General features: G+C 35.5%; 3 protein-coding genes across 3 annotated transcripts; 1 reads left to right on the forward strand and 2 right to left on the reverse strand.

Moving 5' to 3' along the window:
- Nucleotides 1–2,424: 2,424 nt before the first annotated feature.
- On the reverse strand, nucleotides 2,425–7,421 carry LOC122289207 (splicing factor, suppressor of white-apricot homolog). The gene is made up of 4 exons (XM_043096186.1): nucleotides 7,004–7,421; nucleotides 5,652–5,809; nucleotides 4,383–5,171; nucleotides 2,425–3,942 (listed from the first exon to the last, which is right to left on the reverse strand). The coding sequence occupies exons 1-4, from the start codon at nucleotides 7,260–7,262 to the stop codon at nucleotides 2,515–2,517; spliced, it is 2,634 nt and encodes an 877-aa protein (XP_042952120.1). The 5' UTR covers nucleotides 7,263–7,421; the 3' UTR covers nucleotides 2,425–2,514.
- A 2,993-nt stretch (nucleotides 7,422–10,414) lies between these two features.
- On the forward strand, nucleotides 10,415–11,195 carry LOC122289118 (stigma-specific STIG1-like protein 1). Its single transcript, XM_043096061.1, has one exon. It carries the CDS (start codon nucleotides 10,486–10,488, stop codon nucleotides 10,963–10,965), a length of 480 nt encoding a protein of 159 aa, XP_042951995.1. The 5' UTR covers nucleotides 10,415–10,485; the 3' UTR covers nucleotides 10,966–11,195.
- Nucleotides 11,196–12,274: 1,079 nt separating this feature from the next.
- LOC122290260 (lignin-forming anionic peroxidase-like) lies at nucleotides 12,275–13,951 on the reverse strand. The gene is made up of 4 exons (XM_043097879.1): nucleotides 13,624–13,951; nucleotides 13,337–13,528; nucleotides 12,943–13,108; nucleotides 12,275–12,841 (listed from the first exon to the last, which is right to left on the reverse strand). The coding sequence occupies exons 1-4, from the start codon at nucleotides 13,840–13,842 to the stop codon at nucleotides 12,447–12,449; spliced, it is 972 nt and encodes a 323-aa protein (XP_042953813.1). The 5' UTR covers nucleotides 13,843–13,951; the 3' UTR covers nucleotides 12,275–12,446.
- Nucleotides 13,952–23,490: the final 9,539 nt, after the last annotated feature.

Consider the following 23,490-nt stretch of genomic DNA (forward strand, 5'->3'; position numbering starts at 1 on the left):
AAAAGAAAAAGAAAAGCTTTCTTGTAGACTTCGGTAGTTGGCCAATGTAAATTATGTAACTGCAACTTTTATTTTTCCAGTTTCTTTATTTCGAAGAGAAGGTTCTGTGAAGGAGAGTGGGAGAGTATACCACGTGGCAAAAGGAGGAGGGAGATGACAGACAGTCTTTGCCGTCTTCGAATAAAGCCATCCCACATGGTTACACGTGAGAATGTGCAAAGATTGCGCTGTTTGGTGGGATATTACCAAGAATATTAATCATATTAAGTGATTTTGCGGCGACGGAAGCCAATGCTAAGTACAACTGGCGGCTTTTCAACTTGGGCAGTAATCCGGATGATGGGCGGAATTTATATTAATAAATTAATTTAATTTGTGAGTGTTTAAAATTTTTATTCTGATATCACGATTATTTATTTTTAAAAAAATATAAATTTTATTATTTAGATTTCCATTTAACAAGCTTCACTTTAACATTCATCTCAGGTATAGTGGGAAGTTTGTTTTTCACTTTCATAACATGTATGTGTTGAAAGGTCGAACCCAGATGGAAATTCCAAGTGAAATGTGTATGCAACCTTCAACTACAAACATAGACTCTACATTATAATCTCCTCGTTATTACCTGATGATAATGTTTAATTTGTGAGTCAAACTCTAAATAAAGTCAATTTTATAATAATGAGAAACCAAGAAAACATGGCACAGAACTTTTCAATGTCCAATTGGTGGAAAATTGGTTTGTAGAATTTAGGGGTAACCGCGTAGGTTGACGGAAGTAATCTATATGAAAGATCCACGAGCTGCCTGTTTTGCCTCTTCATGGAAGTAATTAAAGCAAAAGCTAAGCACAAAGAGTTAAGACCATGAACAGAAGTAAAGGATTCTGAATATGATCATTACAAAGTCTACAGAAAAGTCAGCTTTGCATGCATTAGATCAATGCGCGCACGGCGGTTGCGTCCAAGCGAATACTAAATGTGAAAAGCCAGGCTTTATGCCCTTTCACACTCGCAATAATTATTTTATAAATTTATGTAAAGCACTGCGATATTATAACGCAATCGGGGGGACGCTGTAAAAATTGATGGCTGTTGAGTAACTTCCACCTGATTAATGTCGGCGAACGTGTCAGTTAATTTGGCTGTGCCCGACACCAGCTCTTACAGCTATACGTACCATACTGGACAAAAAGCGAACAGCTGGCCAAGCAGAAAATGTTAAACTGCTCGGCTACGGCGTAGTACTGGCCGGTCTCATAATGCATTCAAGAGGGCAGAGAGGAGGACAACCCTATGATCCTTGGCTTCTCCATCTTCGTCACACTCTCGATGCAAATGTACTGCTCATTCACAATGCACATATACAGACACGCATATCAAACAAAAAACCTCAAGCTGTTATTTATCATCATGAGAAAGATGCTCGAGACTCGGGAGGACAAATGTCTTATTAATACACGACCATCATAAGCCTTTTTGCATTTATATTAGAGTTACATGAGTTTTGAGTTTCACATGGTTTCTATTGTTTATTTATGGTTGCGTGACCTTTCAACTCGTGCAAAACGATTCCTTGGTAGAATCACATTAAATTGCAGGTTTCGACTTGCCCACATTTAACTCTTCGATAAATGTTCATTAATTTACACAACCAATTTAATTACTTTCAAAACTAACTTCCTACGGATTATTATCAGAAACTAATTCTACCATTCAATGTTTTGCCAGTTTCTCGTCCTTGCTGAGCTTTTCATCATTGTGCTCAATATATATACTTTTGTCAGATGCTCTTCAATTTCATCAGCCACGCCACCGACAATTACATTCAAATCTAACTTCCCGGAATTAAAGGAATAAATTCCCCATTCATCATCCCACGACCCCATCTCACCATGCACCCGTGTCGTTGGGCGAGACAGCGTGCGAACTCACTCACACCGGTGTCGACGCGTGGACCTCACAAACCGATAGTAAAATAAGCAAACGCGGCAGAGAAAAGGGAAAGAGAGTTAGATCAGACGGGAGAGACTTAGGAGAATACGAGGTATACTAGCTTATCCCTCTCCTACGGCAGATGTCACCGCAAGAGCACACCCCATTTCAGAAGAAATTCAATGTCGTCCGAAGAATTCGCTTGAAAAATTGGCCAACCATATTTTGGTAGGATGTTAAAGATGAGATTTAAAGGGAAAAAATGAGATGTAGGTGGATCAAATTCAGTTTTCTGACAAGAATCTTAAATCCGCCAGCTAGCTGCCGCTTATCTTATAAAAGCTGGTTTTAATCTTCTTCTACAGCCCATACATTCAATTCGCTATCTCTTGGCTGTCAAAATTCTCTTGCCTTGGCCAAAAATTTAGAGCCTAGGCCAGACCCTTGAAGCAAAGGATTCAAAGTCTGGATCCCAGTTATGGCACAGACATTTACGAATAGTATCGAATTAATACTAACTTCATCAAAACTGTTACAATTACTGGATAAAGAAAAGGAAAAATAAAATGCATGCTGCTAATTACAAGGTCGCCATTAACATGGCTCGGATTTTGGCTCTAAGCTCATCAGGAACTTCTGTGGTTTCCGAGGGCCGAGATGGGGCCCTTTCGTCTTGATATGATTTTGACGCTTCAACAGAAGCTTCCCGGCTCGCACCCTTACCCTGACTGGCTTGTGATTGATCTGATTTTGTAAGGATCTCCCCTTCTTCCAAGTCCACTTCTTCGGGTTGGGATTTTCTATACCTGACAGATCTGCTTCGATGTTCACGCTCATCATCAGAACTAGAGCTATGATGCTTACGCCGATGTCGAGAATGTCTACGCTCATTATCAGAGGAACTAGCATGTTTACGATGATGTTTAGAAGGTCGAAGCTCATCTTCAGAGGGAGCATCGTGCTTATGCTGATAATTAGAGCGCCAATGCTTGTCATCTAAAGAGTCATCATAGTTATGCACATGTCGAGAATCAGTGTCCTCAGAAGAGGAATGTCTCTTCCTGTGCTTATGCCTGTCCCTGTTATGGTGTGAAGACCGTTGAGATCGGTGCTTCTTCCTAGAGTGCTTGTGAGCCCTTTTATATTCCTCTTCTCTTTCTTCTTTTTCCTCCTCTTCTTCTTGTTCATGTCTTTTAGATCTGGAACGGTAACTTCGCTTCAACCGCCGTTCATTATATTCATCAACAGAACTTTTCTTATCAGACTTCTCAGTCTTATCTGAAGTATCAACATCCATTGGAACCGAACTGCCTTCTCTTTCTTTGCCCAAAAGATTTTCAAAGTCAGTACCTGATCCAGAAATTCCAGAAGCAGGTGGTTCTGCTGAGAAGCCACGCAATGCTTCTGTTTTCATGGGTGCAGCTCCAGTCTTTATCATGGCTGCAAACATCTTTGCACGCTTCAATCTCTCGGCCTTCAGCTTTTGCTCTTTTGTCAAGCATGCTTCAGAGGAGTCAGCCTCACTTGCAGCCGCAATAGCAGCTGTCTCTGCAATGGCCTTGGCAACAGGGGCAGAAACATTAGGATCTCCCATTTGACCGGGCTTTGAAATGGAATTTTGATGTTGAGATGATTGGAGACTCCCAAAGCTTGAAGTAAGCCCACCTTCAATGCTAGGGCCTCGACCGCTACCATTTAGTGATGTCCTAGGGAAAAATTCTAAACCAGCATTCTTAATACCCCTTGTAGCAGCCTGAAGAATTGCTGCAGTAGCAGCTGCATCAATTTGTGGCTCAGTGGCTTTGGAAGGCGGATCCTGCCCATCCTTCTTGGACTTTCCAATTACCATCTTAAACTTCTCTTTCTTGTCATAATTATATGGTATATCAAGACTAGCAGATCCTCCAGAGAGAGTATCACCTTCTTTTGAAGAAGCAGTTTTCTTGTCCACCCCATGCCCCACTGAATCATGCTTCTCAGCAACAGAGGCCTTGCCGGGTAGCTTAGACTGAAAACAAAGGACCGAAAAAAGATATTAGTGAGCAAAGAAGATCAGACGAATGTACTTGAGTGTTTCTGACTTGATATCTTTTTATTTTCTTGAATTTCAAATAGTTGACTACAATAGCAATGTTCAAAGAGAACCCCACAGAATATGGTCAGCGCTGATCGTGCCCACAAGTCAATATACTGTGACGAGTGCAATAAAACTCAACAAGATTGGCAACAGTAGCATTACAACAAACCTCAAAACTTACTTACAAACCAAGCTTTGGCGCTAAATAGAGGAAGTAACATATTTATCAACCATCTGTTGTAACACATCATGCTTGAACCGTTCCTTTTCTATGGTGTTGCAAAAGGAAAATCCACAAACTTATACTTCGCAATATAAATCTCATGTTAACAGCCTAAACCCATTACAGCCCAAGGAACAGAGAAACGCACCTCTTTAGCTTTCTTAAGGACTTCTAAATAGTAAGCATGGTATTGATTAGATGGCAGAAGGAACGGAAATCTTCCATGTTTTTTATCCTGTTCAACCAGCACAGCTTCAAATTCTTTACCATTTCTTAGGATGAACTCAACTATCTTGTCAACAACTCTCTTTAAATCAGATAGAGGCTCTATAATAGGAGCCTCAACCTTGGATGTTCTTGGCAAAGACGTCTGTGACTTGTCCCCAGCAATCGAAAGTGCATTCAAGGCATCACCTTCATTTTTATTCCCACTAGTATTTCCAACTGTACTGATGAAACGATTTCGCTTTATGATAGGTGCTTTTTCTTTCATAATAGAAAATGAACTCTTGGCAACCACCTCATCTTTCCCCGCTGCATTTACATGAGGTTCTGCCTGTTCCGACCCATTACAAACATTTGCAGTACCAACACAAACAGCTTCCTCAGATTCAGGAACATCCTCAGTTGTACCATCCTCATCCTCTCCAGACCCGTATACAGAACCAAGAATAGATAAAGCACCACCAGAATGATCGGGCCCAGCACCAGCAATGTTCTTTTCTTCTAGAGATTTGCTACCACTATCAGGCTCGAAAAGTTCTTGGTGATCTACGAGAAACCGAAAGTAGGCATGGAGATGATGATCAGGCATCAAAAACCCAAATGTTGGGTTGTCCCCCTGTTTGACCCTCAAAACAATTTCTGACTGACCACCATGTTTGCTAACAAACACAGCAGTTCTTGCAATAATCTGATGTAACTTCTCTGTTGGTGGCTGGAAAAACAAACAAAACAAATACAAGGCTTCTTTCTCAATATAGTGAATTTTTCAACTGTGTAGTGTACAGAAACATAGAATTATACTAAACAACCCCAATATTAACTCATCAAGTCTCACATATACATAGATAACATAAAGAGCAACAAACAGAAGTCTAGGAAGATATGTCTCATCCAACTTGCTTTCTGTTTGAAGACATGTCTCATCGAACTTGCTGCCAAGCAGTAAAGAGCCCTGCATGGCCCATTTGTCATGACATCAAAAGGAAAAAAAGTTGCCCGGATGGCAACCTTGTGTCACAACTCTGTCCCTGCTCCGAGTATCTGAAACTTAGACATGATAAGCCTTAGCATAACACATGCATCTTAGAGGATTATCATTTGGCCACAGTGGTTAAGATCAAAAAAGTGATTCTATCCAGATTATATTAGGAAAGGCAAAAAGGTGAACAGAACATACAAGGCAGATACTTACTAAGTTTTGAAGTAAGCTCTCTGGTACTTGGAAGGGTGGACGAAAACCAGAATCAGCATCGTTGTTATTTTCCTCTATGGATTCATTACTCTTCCCATAGGAAAAGGCAACAGCACGATAGCCACCAGCATCCACTGGTTTGGGACCCTCTTGCAAATCTGGAAACAGAAGAAAATATATTTAAAATCAAACATTAACACGAAATTTTACCCAAGGGAGTCTCAGAAAATACATCTAGGAGAAAAGGCATTAGCATTGACAAGAAACTAAAGAGAGGAGAGAATATTCTTACTTGTCTCTCTGAGATATGAAACTGTGGCAAATTATACCATCCTGCAAATCGGGAAATTTTTTGCAAAAAGCATAATGTGGGTACAAACAAGACACTAGCCCCCACCACCCAGCACAATTGCAGTAGAAAATAGAGAACACTAAATGAATGCTTCCCCTCTGAAAGATACTCACACTTTGCAGAAACATCCTATTTATCCAAGCACATAATATCAAAGGGGGCACTGGCCAGTAACCCAAAGAATGTGTATTACCTAAAAATTAAGTTCTAAAGCTTGGTGCATGAGTACACCCATGAGGCACCAATAAATAAAACTACTTGGTTGGCCTTGTCCTCTCCGAACTTCAGTATGACAAGTTAACAACATCAAAATGGTCGACAACAACCAAACAATAACTAAACAGGGCACCCCAGATTTTGATTTAAAGCCAAAAAGACGATCTGGTTAACCACGCACCACATAAAGAAACAACGTAATTAGTTCGAATTTGATAAACCGCCACCTCACGTGGACATTCAGATTTTTCTCCTCCGTTAAATCATTAATATAAATTAAAATCATATTTCTGACTATCGACACGAACAAAAACCAAAGAGTTAAAAAATAAAACTTTTGAATCAGTTTGATCAAACGAAGCCTAAAAGAGGTTCTGGACTAAGCTTAACATTATGAATAAAAACGAATACAAATGGTAAATCTAAGCTTACTGTAACATGTATAGACTTGACAGAGCTGAGCCCAAATTCCCCCCTCCCCCCCTTCTAAAAACAAAACAGTGGCGTGAATCACAGTATCCAACAATCCTATTTCCTTCAACTTCTTCCATTCTCTCAATCCCAAAACATTCGAATGGAAATCTTACTTGAACGTGAAATGCAATTTGAAAAGAACAAAAAATAACATTTTCGCAAAATCTTGCTTCTTTCCTGCTGAGCCGATTTTCACAACAAACAGACGGAAAACTTCCAACAATTCAAAAAAAAATGAGGAGAGGAAGTTCCTCTAATTTTAAGCAAGAGTAATTAATCAGAACTTGTGATGATGACGATGATGATATACCTAGTTCTTGTTCATCGTCGCCCGGTGGCGGCAAATCAAGATACCGCTCGTGATCGATCTCCGAGCCGAGGGAGGCATCTTCCGTATATTGGCGGCGGGGCTTACGTGGCGGCGGAGGACTGGGGAGGAGGTGGCGAACGTCATAGCGGTCGATAGACAGTCCATTCCACTCGACAAGCGCATCGCTGGAGTTGGTAAAGGCGGCAGTGGCGTCGTCGTCGAAGAGCAGCGCGTGGCGCCCCACCACCTCAAGATCCATCCGCGCTGGACTTTCCGATTGTATCAGCGATTACGTAGCGGATGCAGAGAGATGGTCAGAAGAAGCCCTACGTTTTCTGTGAATTGGGAAATTCTACGGGGTTGGGTTTCGTTAAAAAAAATGAATTTTAGTATATAAAAATCTGTTAAATGGTAGAGCTGCTTTAAGTTTATGAAACGGATTTACCCTTATTTATGTTGTTGTTAATTTCGCCCAACAGTTAGGCCTGTGCAGAAGACGTGATGGGCTGGGCCCGCCCGATTGATCCGATCCAACTCACCTAATATATTCGGATTGAAATTAGATGCTGGTTGGACATCATCCAACCCACTGTCGGCCTGCAACCCGTTTTTGATAAAACACAATTTAGTAATAAATCGTTAAAAATTCTTATTTACAACAAAAATTATAATTTTTTACTAAAATAAGTTTTTTTATCATCGCAATAATCATTTTTATTACAAATAACTTGTCTTTTATTTCTGATTTCTTTATATATAAATGTTAAGTTTTATATTTGTACCATATTTAGCCTCCAAAGAATTTGGACTCCACCATCATCATCATCAGTTCAAGATTGTAAAATGATGTGTGTCACAATGTTTTTTTAACAACGTACAAAAACATTGCTATGGTCGAAAGGCATGGTGGGTTTGGCTTACAAATATTATGAAAAACAAAGCGAGCACGTATGATCTACCTCTAACAAAAGAGAGAACATATAACTAACGGTAATTCTTAAAGAATGAAGATGAGCAATAACACGGTCATGATCTCGAGATGATCTACCATTTGATGAATAGCATATCCGTACAAGAAAATTGTTTATTAATTTGTTGTTAGTTATTTTTTATTAAAATGATTATTTTTTATCAAAATTAATGAGTTTATTCTTATTATAAATAATCATTTTCGTTGTAAATAACTTATCATAAATATATATTTTTTTGGTAGTGTATAGATTTGCGATGCTTGGGCATTAATAAAGTCACGTGTATTCTTATTCTCTAAGGAAAATAATGGAGAGAATTAAAAAAATATATTACAAGAAAATTGAATTTTTATGATTAATTTATTATAATCAAAACACTATTTGTAATCAATTTAACTGAAAATAATAATTTCACTATAATTAATTGATTGTAAATAAGTAATTTTTTTTTGTAGCAAGGGAAGAAAAATTAAACCTTGATTATGATATCATGTCATGCCTAGGGTATATATATCAAAAGGCCGAGGATATTGAAAGGCGCGAGGAAGAATACATGATACAATCGTGTGGGACATGTTTTCGATGATCTCTAGATCATCTTGAAAATTAAATCATATACATTGAGGCCAGTAATTAATTTAATGAAGATCTCAGATCCCCATATAGTACTGGTCAACATGAGGAAGAGTAGTTGCGTGGCAATTGTGTGGGATTTCTCTAGCTTTCGTGAAAATCAAAGTAACTTTTGAGGTATTCATGATGAGGTCATGATGATTAATGCCTCACATCTACATATTAATTGCTCGTTGGTCTCCAAGATTGAAGATTCATGGCCTCGTAAATAGGGAAATTCTATGCATGAGTCATTATTTATGTCATTATTTATGGCCTCGTAAATAGAGAAATTCTATGCATGAGTCATTATTTATGTCATTATTTATGTTAATTGCACATCATATATTTATAAATTTTTATAAAATATAAGAATATTTTTCATAAAATATAAGGATATTTTTCATAAAATATATAGATATTTTTTATAAAATATGTAGTGTACAATAATAAATAATAGTTACTTTTAATATTTTCTCTGATCAATATTCCTCCCACCCTATACTGAAATTGTACTCCATTAATTTCTTTGTTTTTTTAACAATTTCCCATTAGAGTTTTCCACTATTATTATATACTACTAGAAAAAGATTACATGCAATAAAATAATTATTTTTACTGCAAATTACTGATCACATATAAACATTTTTTTTTTAAATCTAAACAATATTATATAATTTTATTTAGATTTAAAATCGATCAATATAATGCTATTTAGTTAAGCCTTAATGTGTAAACCATACATATTTCTCGAGATCGTACACGCAAATAATTTAGAAGGTGGGCTGCATGAAAAGATTGACCACTCATATATCATAGCTTATATACACACATATAAATTATGAGAAAATATTTACAGTTTTAAAATATGCAAGTCTCGTATAATTTTTTTGAAAAAAATTATTAAATATGAGACCACATAAAAATATTATTTTTATAATGGTGGACCTTACTTTTTATTAAAATAAGTATGCGAGCTTCCGAATCTTAAAATTGTATTTAACATTACTCATAAATTATATATATATACATAAATATAAATATTGGAAATTAATTGGGACTCTTTCATTCTAAGGCCTCGATGTATATAGGCCGAACACGTGTAATTCAATAAACATGATCGAAGTGATCGACCTAAAAAAAACAATAAACGTGTAGTGTAAAAACTTCCAAGCATGCTAGTTTGCTTGCATGATGACTTGGTTAGAATAATAAATAATGTCATGAGATCGATTGAACATAGCAACATATATAGGCGCTACCTTTGAGCTTAAGATTTATTTAACAAATTAGGTACATGTCACGTTTAAGTCAGACCATCGATGTTAGGGGTGTCATGTTTGCTTATAATTTGCAGTTCCTATATATGTACTGGCCAACCTCTTTGCTTCCCCTGACAGCATGCATGCATGATGCATGCTTATATTTCTTCAGGTCGTAAAGCTGAGTTTTCCCATTACATGAGGAGCACCCTGCCATGATCAGCGCCAAAGGTCAACAATATATAGCAAAAGGTCATAATCATCCTTTGACTTTCGCTTATGTAGAGAGTATATTCGAAGGATAGGATAGAACTTTCAATATGGAAAGGGCGGCCCTGTAAATAAAAAAAGTTAGCAGGAGTGCACAGATTATAAATTAAGTTTCGTAAGAACTAAACCCTAAAACTCGAACACTCTTAATTTGCAGCACGTCCCAAAAACTTCCCCCCATGCATCTTTTACCACCTTGTCCGGGTCAACCCCTTCCTTCAGTCCTAATATATAAACTCCAACTCTTCCACCCCATTTGCTACCAACAAGCTAGCTCTCTCTCAAAAGTAACCAAGCCTAGACCACCTTCTCAAGCCCCAACCTAGCTCTCTCTCTCTCTCTCTCTCTCTCTCTCTGAAACAAAGCCATGGGGGCTGTGAAGGTCATCGTGATCATCGCCATAACCATGGCTTTGTCCATTGCTCTGGCCATGAAAAGCATTGGCGAAGTGGAGGAAAAGATGCCTTTTCCACACACTGAGACTTCTTACGATTATCCGAAAGAGCTGCCCATTAAGGAAAAGAAAGTACTGCAGCTGCCTTCAAAAAGGGTGATCAGTCGCTTCCTTGCTGAGAGGAACCGAAATGCAGCCGACCACTGCAACAAGGACGAGGAAATATGTTATGTCAAAGAAGGCACAAACTACACCTGCTGCAACAACAAGTGCGTGGACTTGTCCACTGACAAAGACAACTGCGGTGCATGCAAGAAAAAGTGCAAGTATACCCACGAGTGTTGCAGAGGGGAGTGCGTGGACGTGGCTTACGACAAGAGGCACTGTGGTTCCTGCAATCGCCCTTGCAAAACAGGCGAATATTGCTTTTACGGACTGTGCAATTATGCGTAATTATAATTAGGTACGGTCCAAGTAATATTGGTAATTGTGAGGTTTGTGAATTTTATTCACAATTAAAACATTAATAAAATACCACACATATGTCGGTGGTTCTCAAACAATATTAATTAAATCACGTATAGTCAATATATAATTTTCCAAATTTACAATACTGATCGATCAAGTGTCTTATAAATGATTAATGTACTACTATACATATATACAAAGATACGACGTTTGAAGTTGTAAATGTATCCATGATCATGACTATCGATGGCTTTACACATATTAAAATGTGCAAAGTTATATATATATATATATATATATTTTCAATGTAAGAGATCATAAACATATTTAGGAGTACATCATGTACATGATCGATCTATATTCACTACAAAAAAAGTGAACTTTTGTGATCAAAAAGACTATTTCTTATGAAAACCGTGGAAAATAATCATTTTAGTCATTAAATTTTAGTCACAAAAGTCTACTTCTCTTATAATGATTACAACGAAACGTTACATATATAGCATGCCGTTTTATTAAAGTTATAGTCTTCCTCTATCGAAATAATGGAGCTAGCTATCGTTCTCTGTCGTAATTGCAAATCAATGAATTATGATTTAATTTCAATACAAAAGGCCGGCAATTTATAACATATTGAAATGCAGCTAGTCCAAGCCCTGTGCGAGGCCTGCTTATGAATGGATTATTTGCTTGATAATCAAGCTCGCTGAAGTACTATTAGTATAATCAGAAATGATCGGGGCACGTAGTCGTTGTCAGTTTCGCAAGCAAAAACAAGTACTAGTCTTGGTATTGATTCATTTCCTCGATAAATAAATAAATATATAGTAGCTTCAAGAGAACAAAAGTTAATTTATTGTTATAAAAAAATAAATAAATAAAAAGCAAACAGTCAAGTTCGCTTGAAGCAAAAAAGACCATGCCATTTATATATATAAATATATATATTATTTAATTGTATTTCCCAAAAGTCGCTGGTGAGACCACATGATCATGTGACTAATTAATTGTTCACATGCAAGCATGTAGTTTTGGCCAGAGATTTTTAGTTTGGATTCCCATTGGCTTTAATTTCCACCTTGTTAAATTCTCATTACTTGCCGATTGAGATGTGGTCATGCTGTTCCCAAAAGTTTTTCCTTCTAACGAGTTTGAATTTTTTTTCTTGACATGATGATCACATGCATGCCCGATCTGTATATCATATATGATTTTCATTTATATATAAGAATGATTGATCTGATCAGCAGTACTTGGTTTAATTTTAACCTGAAAAAGATCGATGACATGATGATGATAGCTAGAAATATTAATCATGCGTACATATATATAAGTAGGATGTAATGAGTATGATGAAACTCATATCTTAATTACACCTGCTAACATTAGATCGACTCCATACAAAAACAAAAAATAAATAAAGTACACGTACGAACTATTAGATATTGGCTGATATTCATGACAACTTAGTAGTTGACAACATTGCAACGTTTTCTTATTTGTCCTTTAAAACCTGTGATGGGATCGATTTCTCCCATCCTCACCATGGCAGCAGCAAAATCAGCTTTGAAAGTTGAAGGCTTCTTGCTATATTCCCAAACAATGCTGTCTGTTGATCCTCCACTAAATAGTATTTGATCTGATTCAAGAAGACCCTTCTTCTTAATGAGATTCTTGAAGTAGTTATTATCAAAAGCATTGGGTGTCACCAAATCAAGTGGTGCTAAATTCTGGCTGCTATCTTCATCAAGTGAGCACTTGCGCTTTCTAGTTCTAGCAAAGTCAGCATCAATATCACTTGTGTTGTTATGAATCCTTTGACTAAAAGTCACACATCTTGCTTGACCAATTGTATGTGATCCTGTATTTCAGAGAAGACGCTTAGCTATATTACACTTAATTATTAATATGACATGATAATTAAGTACTTAATCTACCATCATCAAAGAGTCCAACACAAACCTGAAAGGGCAACCATGTCTCTTTTACTCAAACCTTTGTCATGAAACAATTTAATTAGATCTTCAAGGGGATCTGTAAATTTTGGAAGGTTGCTCTCAGCTATGTTGACGTTGGCTGTGGTAGAGTCTCTTCTTCCAAGTTTTACCGTCCATGTTGGTCCACCGACCTAATTTTGTAGCCAGAAAGTTAATTGTCAATCAGTACATTGATTAATCATATGTTCATTAATTTAAGGCCAGTACCATAAAACAATATCATATTACTATGTAGTGAAATCAAAGGGAGATCATCATGAGTAACCCACTCAAAGAAGAAGAAGACGAACCACATGTGGAGAAAGCTTTTACGGGAAAAAGTGAATACAAATGCAAATGAAACATTTACTAGTACTCACAGCGACAGATGCATCGCGAGCTGCAACTGCAACAATATCTGCACATGAAACAATGCCAGGACAAATGCTCTCCACTTGGGCCTTGACATCATCAATGACTTCATATCCTCTGGTTGAATTGTTATTATTTCTCGCCTTTTTCTCGCTCGAGATCGAGGGTGCATCATCAAGCAAGATTGATGCATCACAACCCTGCAACAATAAAATGACAAATTAATGAAAATGATAACGTTAATTTTAATTATAGCATCTCGATAATTTTAAGGGCTTCGCAAACTTTAAATTACTTGAACAAAACAATCGTGGAAATGGAGTCGAATGAGCGATGCTGCCATCCTTCGCTCACGAGAAATGGCTCTCCTTGTAGCTGCCCGGATCGTACTGAGTGCTTTTGGACATGTGTAGTCGTAAAATTTAGAATATAAATGTGCTTCGGATTGCATGTTTGAGAGAAACAACAATATAGCAAAAATTAAGCAAGTGCAAGTACTACTAGTAAAGGCCATGGTTTGTTTCTTTTAAGACCGAAAACTAATCAACTCGATCTTGTTAGCGATGGAGGAATCGAAGCAGAATTAAAGATTATAGAAATGATATGGCCGGAAATACACTCGATCGAGAATATAATGAGGATGGAGGAGAAGAGCAGGCCTTCTATCGTATATATAGTTCTAATAAATTAAAGAAGATAAGCCGCTTCGTTACAGTCTTTGATCTGAAGTCTACGACCTGTTCTTCATAATCGGTTTCGTATTAATGAAGAGATCATAAAATTCAGAGGAGCGGTACGTACATTCATACAGCCTCCATGCATGAAATGGTCCACGTTGTTTTGTTCAAGACGTACGTACGCGTTTGGGTTTTTAGTATAAAGAATCGATCAAGTCATAATTGAATGGTGGATTCACGGTGTACTGATATCTCAGCTAGTACGCACACATCATGAACTGGTTTTCTTCGCACCCTCTCTCATCATAAATACCGTAATACCAAATCGTCCCTAGTTTTATGGTTGAAGACTTGATCAAGTTTGATCGGCCATGTTGTTTTTTTCGCGGCCACGTGCGACGACAAATCATTAAAACCTGCAGTGATAAATATGAAAAAATCTACACAATTTCATGCTATTAACACAATTTCTACGCACTATATTTTTTTAATTTTGATTATTTTTTTATTAAATATTTAATATATGAATAATAAATAAAAAAATTGAATTAATTTAAAAAAATTAAACTTAAAAAAATATTAAAAATTTGAAAAAAAAAGTTATGTGTGGAGGTTAAAAAGTTCTGTAGCATTGCTTAATAAATATTGATGAATGCATAGAAGCAAAGAGATATGACTTGAATTATTATTCTTTTGTGGATAATGAATGTCCATCAAATATAAGTATAAGTATAAATGAGTTTTTTTTATTTTTAATATTTTTTAAAATATTTTTTAAACATCCTTAATCATTGAGAAAAAAATAAAAAATATATAAATTCACTAATAGTAATTACTTCCTAAACGATTAATAAAAAATAAAATTATAAATAATCATATTTGATTGACATATTTAATGATCATATTATCATTTTCCTTTCTTATTATTATTAACAGATTATGACATGTAGCGCCTTCTTGTATTAAGACAAAGACTAATGCTACATATAGTTGTAGAATGTGCAAACGTCGTACAATCGCTTTGAAAAAGAGTGGGGTCTACGATTAAAAAGTTAGTATTTTCTTCATGTAGATCCCGTATTAATTCATTTTTTCAAATAGACTACGCGGTGTTTGCATAATTATGTCTGCAAATATCATTTCTCTAAGACAAAATAAAAGACTTTTTGGGTCGGTCAACGCATAATTTTGATACACAACACATATAAATTCAAAGAATGTTATTATTACGTGTGGAGAGAGAGAGAGAGAGAGAGAGAGAGAGAGAGAGAGAGAGAGAGAGAGAGAGAGAGAGAGAGAGAGAGAGAGAGAGAGAGAGAGAGAGAGAGAGAGAGAGAGAATGTAGAGTTCAAAATTCAGATTGTAATACGAGTAAAAACAATGGCCCTTCTAGGTACACGAATGGCTTAAAAAACAAAAATGCACCATTCATCGTCGGCGTATCTAGCATTTTTCTAAAAATAATGTACGTTTTAGGATTGCCAAAAGTTATTACATCTTAGCTCGGATTGTAATAAAACATTTAAAAAAAAAAGATTCATCAATAGTTTTAAGGAAGTAATTAAATGGTGAAATATATATAGAGTAATACTATAGTTTTAGGGTATACAAATATCGTATATTCAATTTAAAAAAAGTGAGGTTCATCTTTAAATAATGATTTCATATAGATCTCTAATTTATACATGGAATCTATATGTTTGAACATATATATGAACATCATTTCGCTGACCAATGGTTTTATGTTGTTTAATTTATACATGGAATCTATATGTTTCACTCTGATGAGGAAGAACGATGTAAACTCACGTTTGTTGTAGTTTTGGTCAAAGGTCCAGTGACTTGCGTAAGGAAAAGTCTAAATGAAGGCAAGTTGATGGATAGATTGTGCACCAATTCCATCTGTACTGTTTAATGAAACTGTGTGTCTTTATTTTGGGGGAGTGAATTGAGTTTTGGATGGGAAAAAACGAAAATGACATCAGGTATAGAGCAAAAAGTCATAAATATACACGTGATCTACATATTGGCTGAGCAGGCGACTCAATAAGACTAAAAAGGGAAGAAAATGAAGGTGGCTTAGTGAAAAAAGAGATTTTTGTCATCACGCATCGGAAGAGCCATGACGGTAGAGATAGAGGGAGAGATTCTAGAAGCCCACCTTCTCAACAAGATGCTCCACTAGTAAACCGCATGGGCTTACCCCTATTACTACTGCAACGACTACATCTAATGAATCGGAAGATGAATCAATTGGCAACAAGGTTACCCAAGCTGCAGCAGTGGGTGTGGGTGTAAGGACATGCAAGTTGCATGAAAGAATAGGTGGATGCCACTCTCATTCAGTTTGGAAGGTTTGGCCGAAGCTCTTTTGGCTCGGCAAGGCTACAACCTCTTCCGCTTCTTATGACCATAGCAGAACATACTCGGGTTCCAATAGGATAAGCTATGACTTTGACGAGGTTGTTGCAACTGATGATGACGATCAAAACAAAGCCAACGTCATAATTGAGAACAATGACTTTTGTGAGGAGGATGAAAGACGACAACGCCGACAACACCACCACCAATCATCGAAGCCTTTTTCATCTTCTTAAGGTAGGAGAAGAAGATCTAGCAGACGGGACCAACAACAACACTCGAGCATTCAAGAGAGATGAGAGAGAAGATCCCCATATAGACGATTGTCTGAAACCACCACTCCTGCAAGTATTACGACTAGAGTGCACCTGCTACAGAAAATATTCCTAATGGAAAACTCTTGGTATAAGCGGTTTCAGTGCACCGATGTCCTACGTGGCTGTTTATTTAAACGGTGCGTTGAGAGTAAAAAGGGAGCGGGAATAAATTTTGTTTAGGACTGAAATTTGGTAATGAATTTCACTCGCTTCCCCTCCTCTCTCCATTCTCTTCTCTTCTCCTCCCCATTCCCGTTCTTTGTGAAACACTCCTCCCCTCCCTTCTGATGTCTATCACTAGTCATTATCACCGCAGAGTGCCTCTTCTCAAGTTTACTATATTTGGGTTCCGAACCCTAACCCAAAAGAGGAGTGTTGTTGTTGCTTCTTCTCCGTGATTTATCGTAATTACAGGTTCTCTCTCTCTCTCTCTCTCTCTCTCTCTCTCTCTCTCTCTCTCTCTCTCTCTCTCTCTCTCTCTCTCTCTCTCTCTCTCTCTCTCTCTCTCTCTCTCTCTCTCTCTCTCCATTGCTTCATACTTCTTCTTCTTGGGTAACAAAGTTAATTCTTTGCAGTTAATCCGTTTCGCTGGATAACGGAGTGTGGAATCTGAAGTCTTTGGTCCCAATCTGATTTTTCGTTTGGAATCAACACCTGAAGGTGAGTTTTCGATTTAATTTTTTCTTCTTTTTGAATCTCTATATCGCTAAAGTTTTAATGAAGATTGAGGAACAGTGGAGTATGTATTATTTTTAATCTGTGTTTAATTACGAGAAGCTTGTATTACAGCTCTATGGACTTGAATCTGATTCTTTTCAAAGGGGAATATTTTTCTATTACTAATTATCATGAATTTCCGAGGTTCATATTGGTATCTAAATGCTTGTACGCATAGAAATGAGAAGGATATGTTACTGATTATGAAGTCATATTGACTTGTAAAAATTAACACTTTTTCCTGTCACAAAAGGTATGGAATGGGTGGATTTGGTTGAAAAAGTAAAAAATGGCAGTCTTTTGCTTTGGAATTTACTTGTAGAGAGTGGTATCTATGAGAAAGGATTGGGAGTTCTCGATTCATAAGTAGCATACACTCAGGCTTCATGCTTATTGGCATAACATATATTTTGCTAAGTGGTCTGGTTGTGCAAACTGAGCACTAGATATGCAATCATTGTTGTTAAGCATTGTTCACAGCAATGCACTTCTGTTTAAAATGGAACATGCACTTGCTGAGTCCAATTAATTGGTTTGTTCATATTAGTTTCATTCTCTTCAATTAGGTATTATTAATCACACTTGTGGGGATGTGTGTATGTGAACTTGCATTTGGTGGAATTTCCCTTTTGGGATAGAGAAGTCTACTGACTACATTTAAAAAACCAAGAAAATGTTTATTTTTCTCTTTTTCTTCTTTTTTTTTCCTATTAACATGCAACTTGAAGCTACTAAATGTTTTAGTGGAATTTCCCTTTGTTTTTTCATGTTGGAGCATGTAAGGAAGCCTTACACCATTGTAAAACAAAGAGAAAAATGGACAAAGGAAGAGCACCAGAAGTTTATTGAAGCCTTAAGGCTTTTTGGCAATTGGTGATTTGGGATAGTTTATTCATATTTATTGGACATCCAATCAAAGTGAAGTTTCTCTCATTTTATGCAGCACATATAGGCACCAAAACTGCAGTTCAGATTCAAAGTCATGCTCAAAAATTCTTCTCTAAGGTTTAATGCATATATTCAGGATCTAATTCCTATTATAAAGCATATACAGAATTGTAAAACTACTTCTAGATCAATTAAAATCATATAGAGTTCATTTTTTTGTAGGTTTGTCTAGTTATATCTTTCCTTTGCATTAACCTTTTTTTACTTACTGCTTTCAGGTGGTCCGGGCATCCAGCAGCAGCATTGAAAACTCCATTGAACCAGTTGAGATACCTCCTCCATGGCCAAAGCAGAAACGCTCGCATCCTTATGATTTTAATTCGCTTGATTCTCCTAATGGAATATCATTAACAAATCAAACTGGAAGGTCTCCATTGTCAAATCTATTGGTGGCCAAGGAAGGCACCAAATCAACTTGTAGTTGTGATGACAAAGTTGTGTAATTTGTTGTAATGGACGTAGCCAGTTGTATTTTGATTTAATGGACATAGTCATGTGTATTTTGTTGTAATGGACATAGCCATGTGTATTTTGATTTAATGAACGTGGTCATGTGTATTTTTTTGTAATGGATGTAGACATGACTATTTTGATTTAATGGACGTAGTCATGTGTATTTTCTTCACTTTAATTTAATGGATGTGCAATTGGATCAGATTTGGAAGACAACTTTTTCTCTAATGATCATAGATCACTCATGTTTGAAATAGGTTTTACCTTAAACTTATTTAGGTGGACCTAATTTAACTTTGCTTTCTGTTTCTTGCATTTACTTCCTCAAGGCTTCAACAGGATATAAAGTAAGAGAAATAGACGTGCACAATTCTTTCAATATACTTCAAGATTTTGATGACCACCAAGTTTTCAATATTTTCTAAAAAATCAACTGCTATTTTCCAATTTTTCTGATCAATATCATTCTTAAACGATGCAGTAAAATCAGAGATGCAGTAAAATCATATGTGCAATAAAATAAGAGACACATAAAGACAACCATGCTACTTTGTTCTAGTCAATATCAGTCTTGGGCTGAAATCATAGGCGTTTTCTACTCATTTTATTGCTGAAATTAGAGATGCATTAAAAAGTTCAACACTTAATCTACTCATTTTGCTGAAATCAGAGATGCAGTCATAGTTCAACACTTAATCTACTCATTTTTTTGTTAAAAATCAGAGATGCAGTAAAATTAAATTTAGAAAACAAGCAACACAAAGTATAAATATTATTAGAACAATCAAATGAACTTGATTTAATATTCACTTTACCTGAGTTGTTAGATTGGTTGATGGATTTGCAGTAGGAGGCATTGATGATCCAAGTGGATAGAATGGAATTTGGATTACCTATAGAACAAAACCGGTCATGATAATAAAAAAAAAAAAAATGCAATTTTAAATTTTGATCTAATGAATACCTGGGTTGCCAGATTTGTTGATGGATTTGTTGCTAGATCTTTGATAGGATGTGTTATAGGAGATGCATGTTCCTTCCCTTTCTCCATCTAGAGAATATTTTAGAACATTAAAAATAATCTAAAATCAACCAGAACAAATCATTCATGTAATTCGAAACAAATCCAACTTTATTGACAATCTTAGTGTTGAACCCAAGATTTCAAGTTTTGTGTAATTATATATTTACACATGGATTTTGATGATAACAAATGAATTCAAAGAATAAAGAAGTCTCAAGCTCAAGTTATCTACACAATGGAGTCAAGCACATCAAGGAAACAAGCATGAGCAAGAAGAGAACAAGTTCACATTAAAATTATAGAGTAATGTTGTAAATCTCTTCAAAATTCGAAATTAGGATTAATGCTCAAAATTAATATTTTATCATAAAGCATTAAAATACATTTTCCACATGTGCATGAATATTTTTGAAAATTAAATTTGAAAATTTTGAAAGATGATTGATTGTCATCTTTTGCATATGCATGCCTTGATTAAAGGGTTGAACTTTGAAAATATTAAAGATGATTGATTGTCATCTTTTGCATGTACATGCCTTGATTAAAGGGTTGAACTTTGAAAATATTAAAGATGATTGATTGTCATCTTTCACATGTGCATGTTTTATTTGAATATTTTTCAAAAGTGATTGATGCTTTTTTAGACTTATACAAAAGGTAGATGATTTTGTTTGAAAAATTTGAAAAGTAAATCGTGCTCATTTTGTCATATGCAAAAAGTAAAAGATTAGGTTTGAATTTTTTGAAAAGGAAAATGTGTTCATTTTGTCATATGCCAAAAGTAAAAGATTAGGTTTGATTTTTTTGAAAAAGTGAATGATGTTGTCTTTGACAATTGAAAAAGAATAACCTTTTATTTGAATTTTTTGAAAAAGTGAATGATGTTGTCTTTGACATGTGAATCTTTTTAAATTTGAATATGAAGTCTCATATGCCTATAAATAGATCATTTGAGAGCTTCACATTCACAACACCAAGAGCATACAACATTCATTCAAAACTTTCATTCTCTCTTCTCTAAGCATTGAGCCTTAATCCTTGTTCATTTTGAGAGATATAGTTTGCGCTGTATTGTTCTTATTTCACTCATTGAGGAGTGTTTTCTGATAACCTACCCACTATCAGCTTTTGTATCAGAAAAATGGTGTGTATAACCCTTGTGTGTGTAGAAAGTATTCTACACGGGGAATAGTTGAATCACCACGTGTAAGGTGATTGCAAGTGTAGAGGGTGTTCTACACAGATCCTTTGTAGCGGTGTTGTTCAAAGGTGTAATAGGTTTCTATCTCCACCTGAAGGAGGTTGAATAGTGAATTTGGGAATCCTCAAGGGGTAGCTTGAGGCGAGGACGTAGGCAGTGGGGCTGAACCTCGTTAACATACTGAGTTTGCTTCTCTCTTACCCTTACTCTTTATATTTATTGTTATTTCATATTTTGTTTATATTTTATATTATATATTTGATTTATAATTGTTATTTTTTTTAATACAACTCAATTCATCCTCCCTCTTGTGTTAGTCATCTGGGCAACAATTGGTATCAGAGCTAAGAGCTCTATTATAAGATTAACTATCTTTTGAGTTAAGATCTTATGGCTAACATTGCAGCTTCATTTGGTGAAGGTCAATCTAGCAGTCGGCCTCCACTCTTTTGTGGAGATAATTACTCATTTTGGAAAGTTAGAATGAGAATATTTCTTCAAACTCAAGGTAGAGAAATCTGGAAATGTATTGTAAATGGACCTTATATTCCAACAAAAGTGGTTGATGGAGTAAAGGTCAAAAAGGAAGAAGAAGAGTTTGATCGTGAAGACGATAGACTTTATACTTTAAATTTAACTGCTATGAATTTATTATATAATGCTCTTAATGGAAATGAGTTTAATAGAATAATGAATTGTGCTACGGCAAAGGAAATTTGGGATAACTTGGAAGTAACTTATAAAGGAACTTCGCAAGTAAAGGAATCAAAAATTTATATTCTTACTCATGAATATGAAATGTTTAAGATGAATGATGATGAATCTATTTCTAGTATGCACACTCGTTTTACTAACATTATAAACAGCTTGACAGTTCTTGGCAAAGTTTATTCCAAGGTGGAGATAGTAAGAAAAATTCTCAACTCTTTACCAAAACGTTGGGAATCAAAAGTTACAGCGATTCTTGAAGCTAGAGACCTCGAGAAGCTCGAAGTCAATGAACTCATCGGGTCACTTATCACCCATGAGTACACATTGAAAAGAGGAGAAGAAGAAGGAAAGCCAAAGAAGAGCTTAGCACTTAAAGTTGTTCCTCATGAAAGTGAAAGTGATGAAAATGAGGAAAATGACGATAAAGATGAAGAAGTTGCGATGATAACAAGAAGAATTCAGAGGTTCTTGAAAAAAAATAGAACTCCTCCGAGGAAATCTTTCAAAAAGTTTTCCAAGAAAGATTCAGGTAAAAACGACACTTTAATTTGTTATAAATGCAATAAACCTGGTCATATCAAGCCAGATTGTCCTCTGCTAAAGAAAGATCGAAACAAGGGCAAGAAAGCAATGAAAGCTACATGGGATGATGATTCAAGCAGCTCAGATAGTGAAGCAAGCAATGAAGAATCAGCAAATCTTTGTCTTATGGCTAAAGATGACATTGAGGTAACAAATCTTGATAATATTGAAAATCCTTCATATGAAGAATTGCAAAATGTTTTAGAAGAGATTTATGAGGAATTTGAAAAATTGGATATCAAGTATACTGCTTTGAAAAAGAAAAATTCTTCTTTAACAAACGAAATTGAAATTTTAAGAAAAGAAAGTATCATTTTGAAAGATGAAAATCTTGAATTGAATAAGAAGAAAACCGATTTAGAAAATATTGTTGAAAACTTTACGAATGGAAAAAGAAATTTTGAAAAACTTCTTGGTAGTCAAAGATGTGTTTTTGACAAGGCAGGTTTGGGATATATGCCAAAACAAAAATACAAACCTTATAAAAAACTAATATTCAAAATTCTTTTCATAAAAATAATTTTGTTAAAAAATGATATTATTATAATCATTCAAGTTTTTCATATATGTCACATGCTATTTGTAATTTTTGTAATAGAAATGGTCATAATTATCATACTTGTCCTATTAGAAGAAATCATACAATGACTATTAGGGCTATATGGGTACCTAAAAATCTTGTTTCTTCTAATACTAATAAATAAAGGACCCAAAGAACTTGGGTACCAAGAAAAATCATTTTAATTGTTTTTATAGGTATGCATGAAGTCATCCACAAGCAAAAATAAGTGGTTTTTAGATAGTGGATGTTCAAGACACATGACGGGAGACAAGACTAAGTTCTTTGATCTTAAATCTAAAGAAGAAGGACATGTGACATTTGGAGACAACTCGAAAGGGAAGATCGTGGGAATAGGTAAAATTGGTAACGAATCTTCTCTCATAATTGAAGATGTTCTACTTGTTGAAGGTTTAAAACATAATCTTTTGAATATAAGTCAATTATGTGATAAAAGATTTACAGTTACTTTTAAAATGGATAAATGCATTATTTTAAATGATCATGATTGTAATATTTGTTTTATTACTTTTAGAAACAATAATGTTTATACAATTGATTTTGAAGAAATTACCTCACAAGATGTTATTTGCTTGTCAGCTCAAAATGAAA

Source organism: Carya illinoinensis, chromosome 12, assembly GCF_018687715.1.
Source record: "Carya illinoinensis cultivar Pawnee chromosome 12, C.illinoinensisPawnee_v1, whole genome shotgun sequence".
Taxonomy (NCBI): domain Eukaryota; kingdom Viridiplantae; phylum Streptophyta; class Magnoliopsida; order Fagales; family Juglandaceae; genus Carya; species Carya illinoinensis.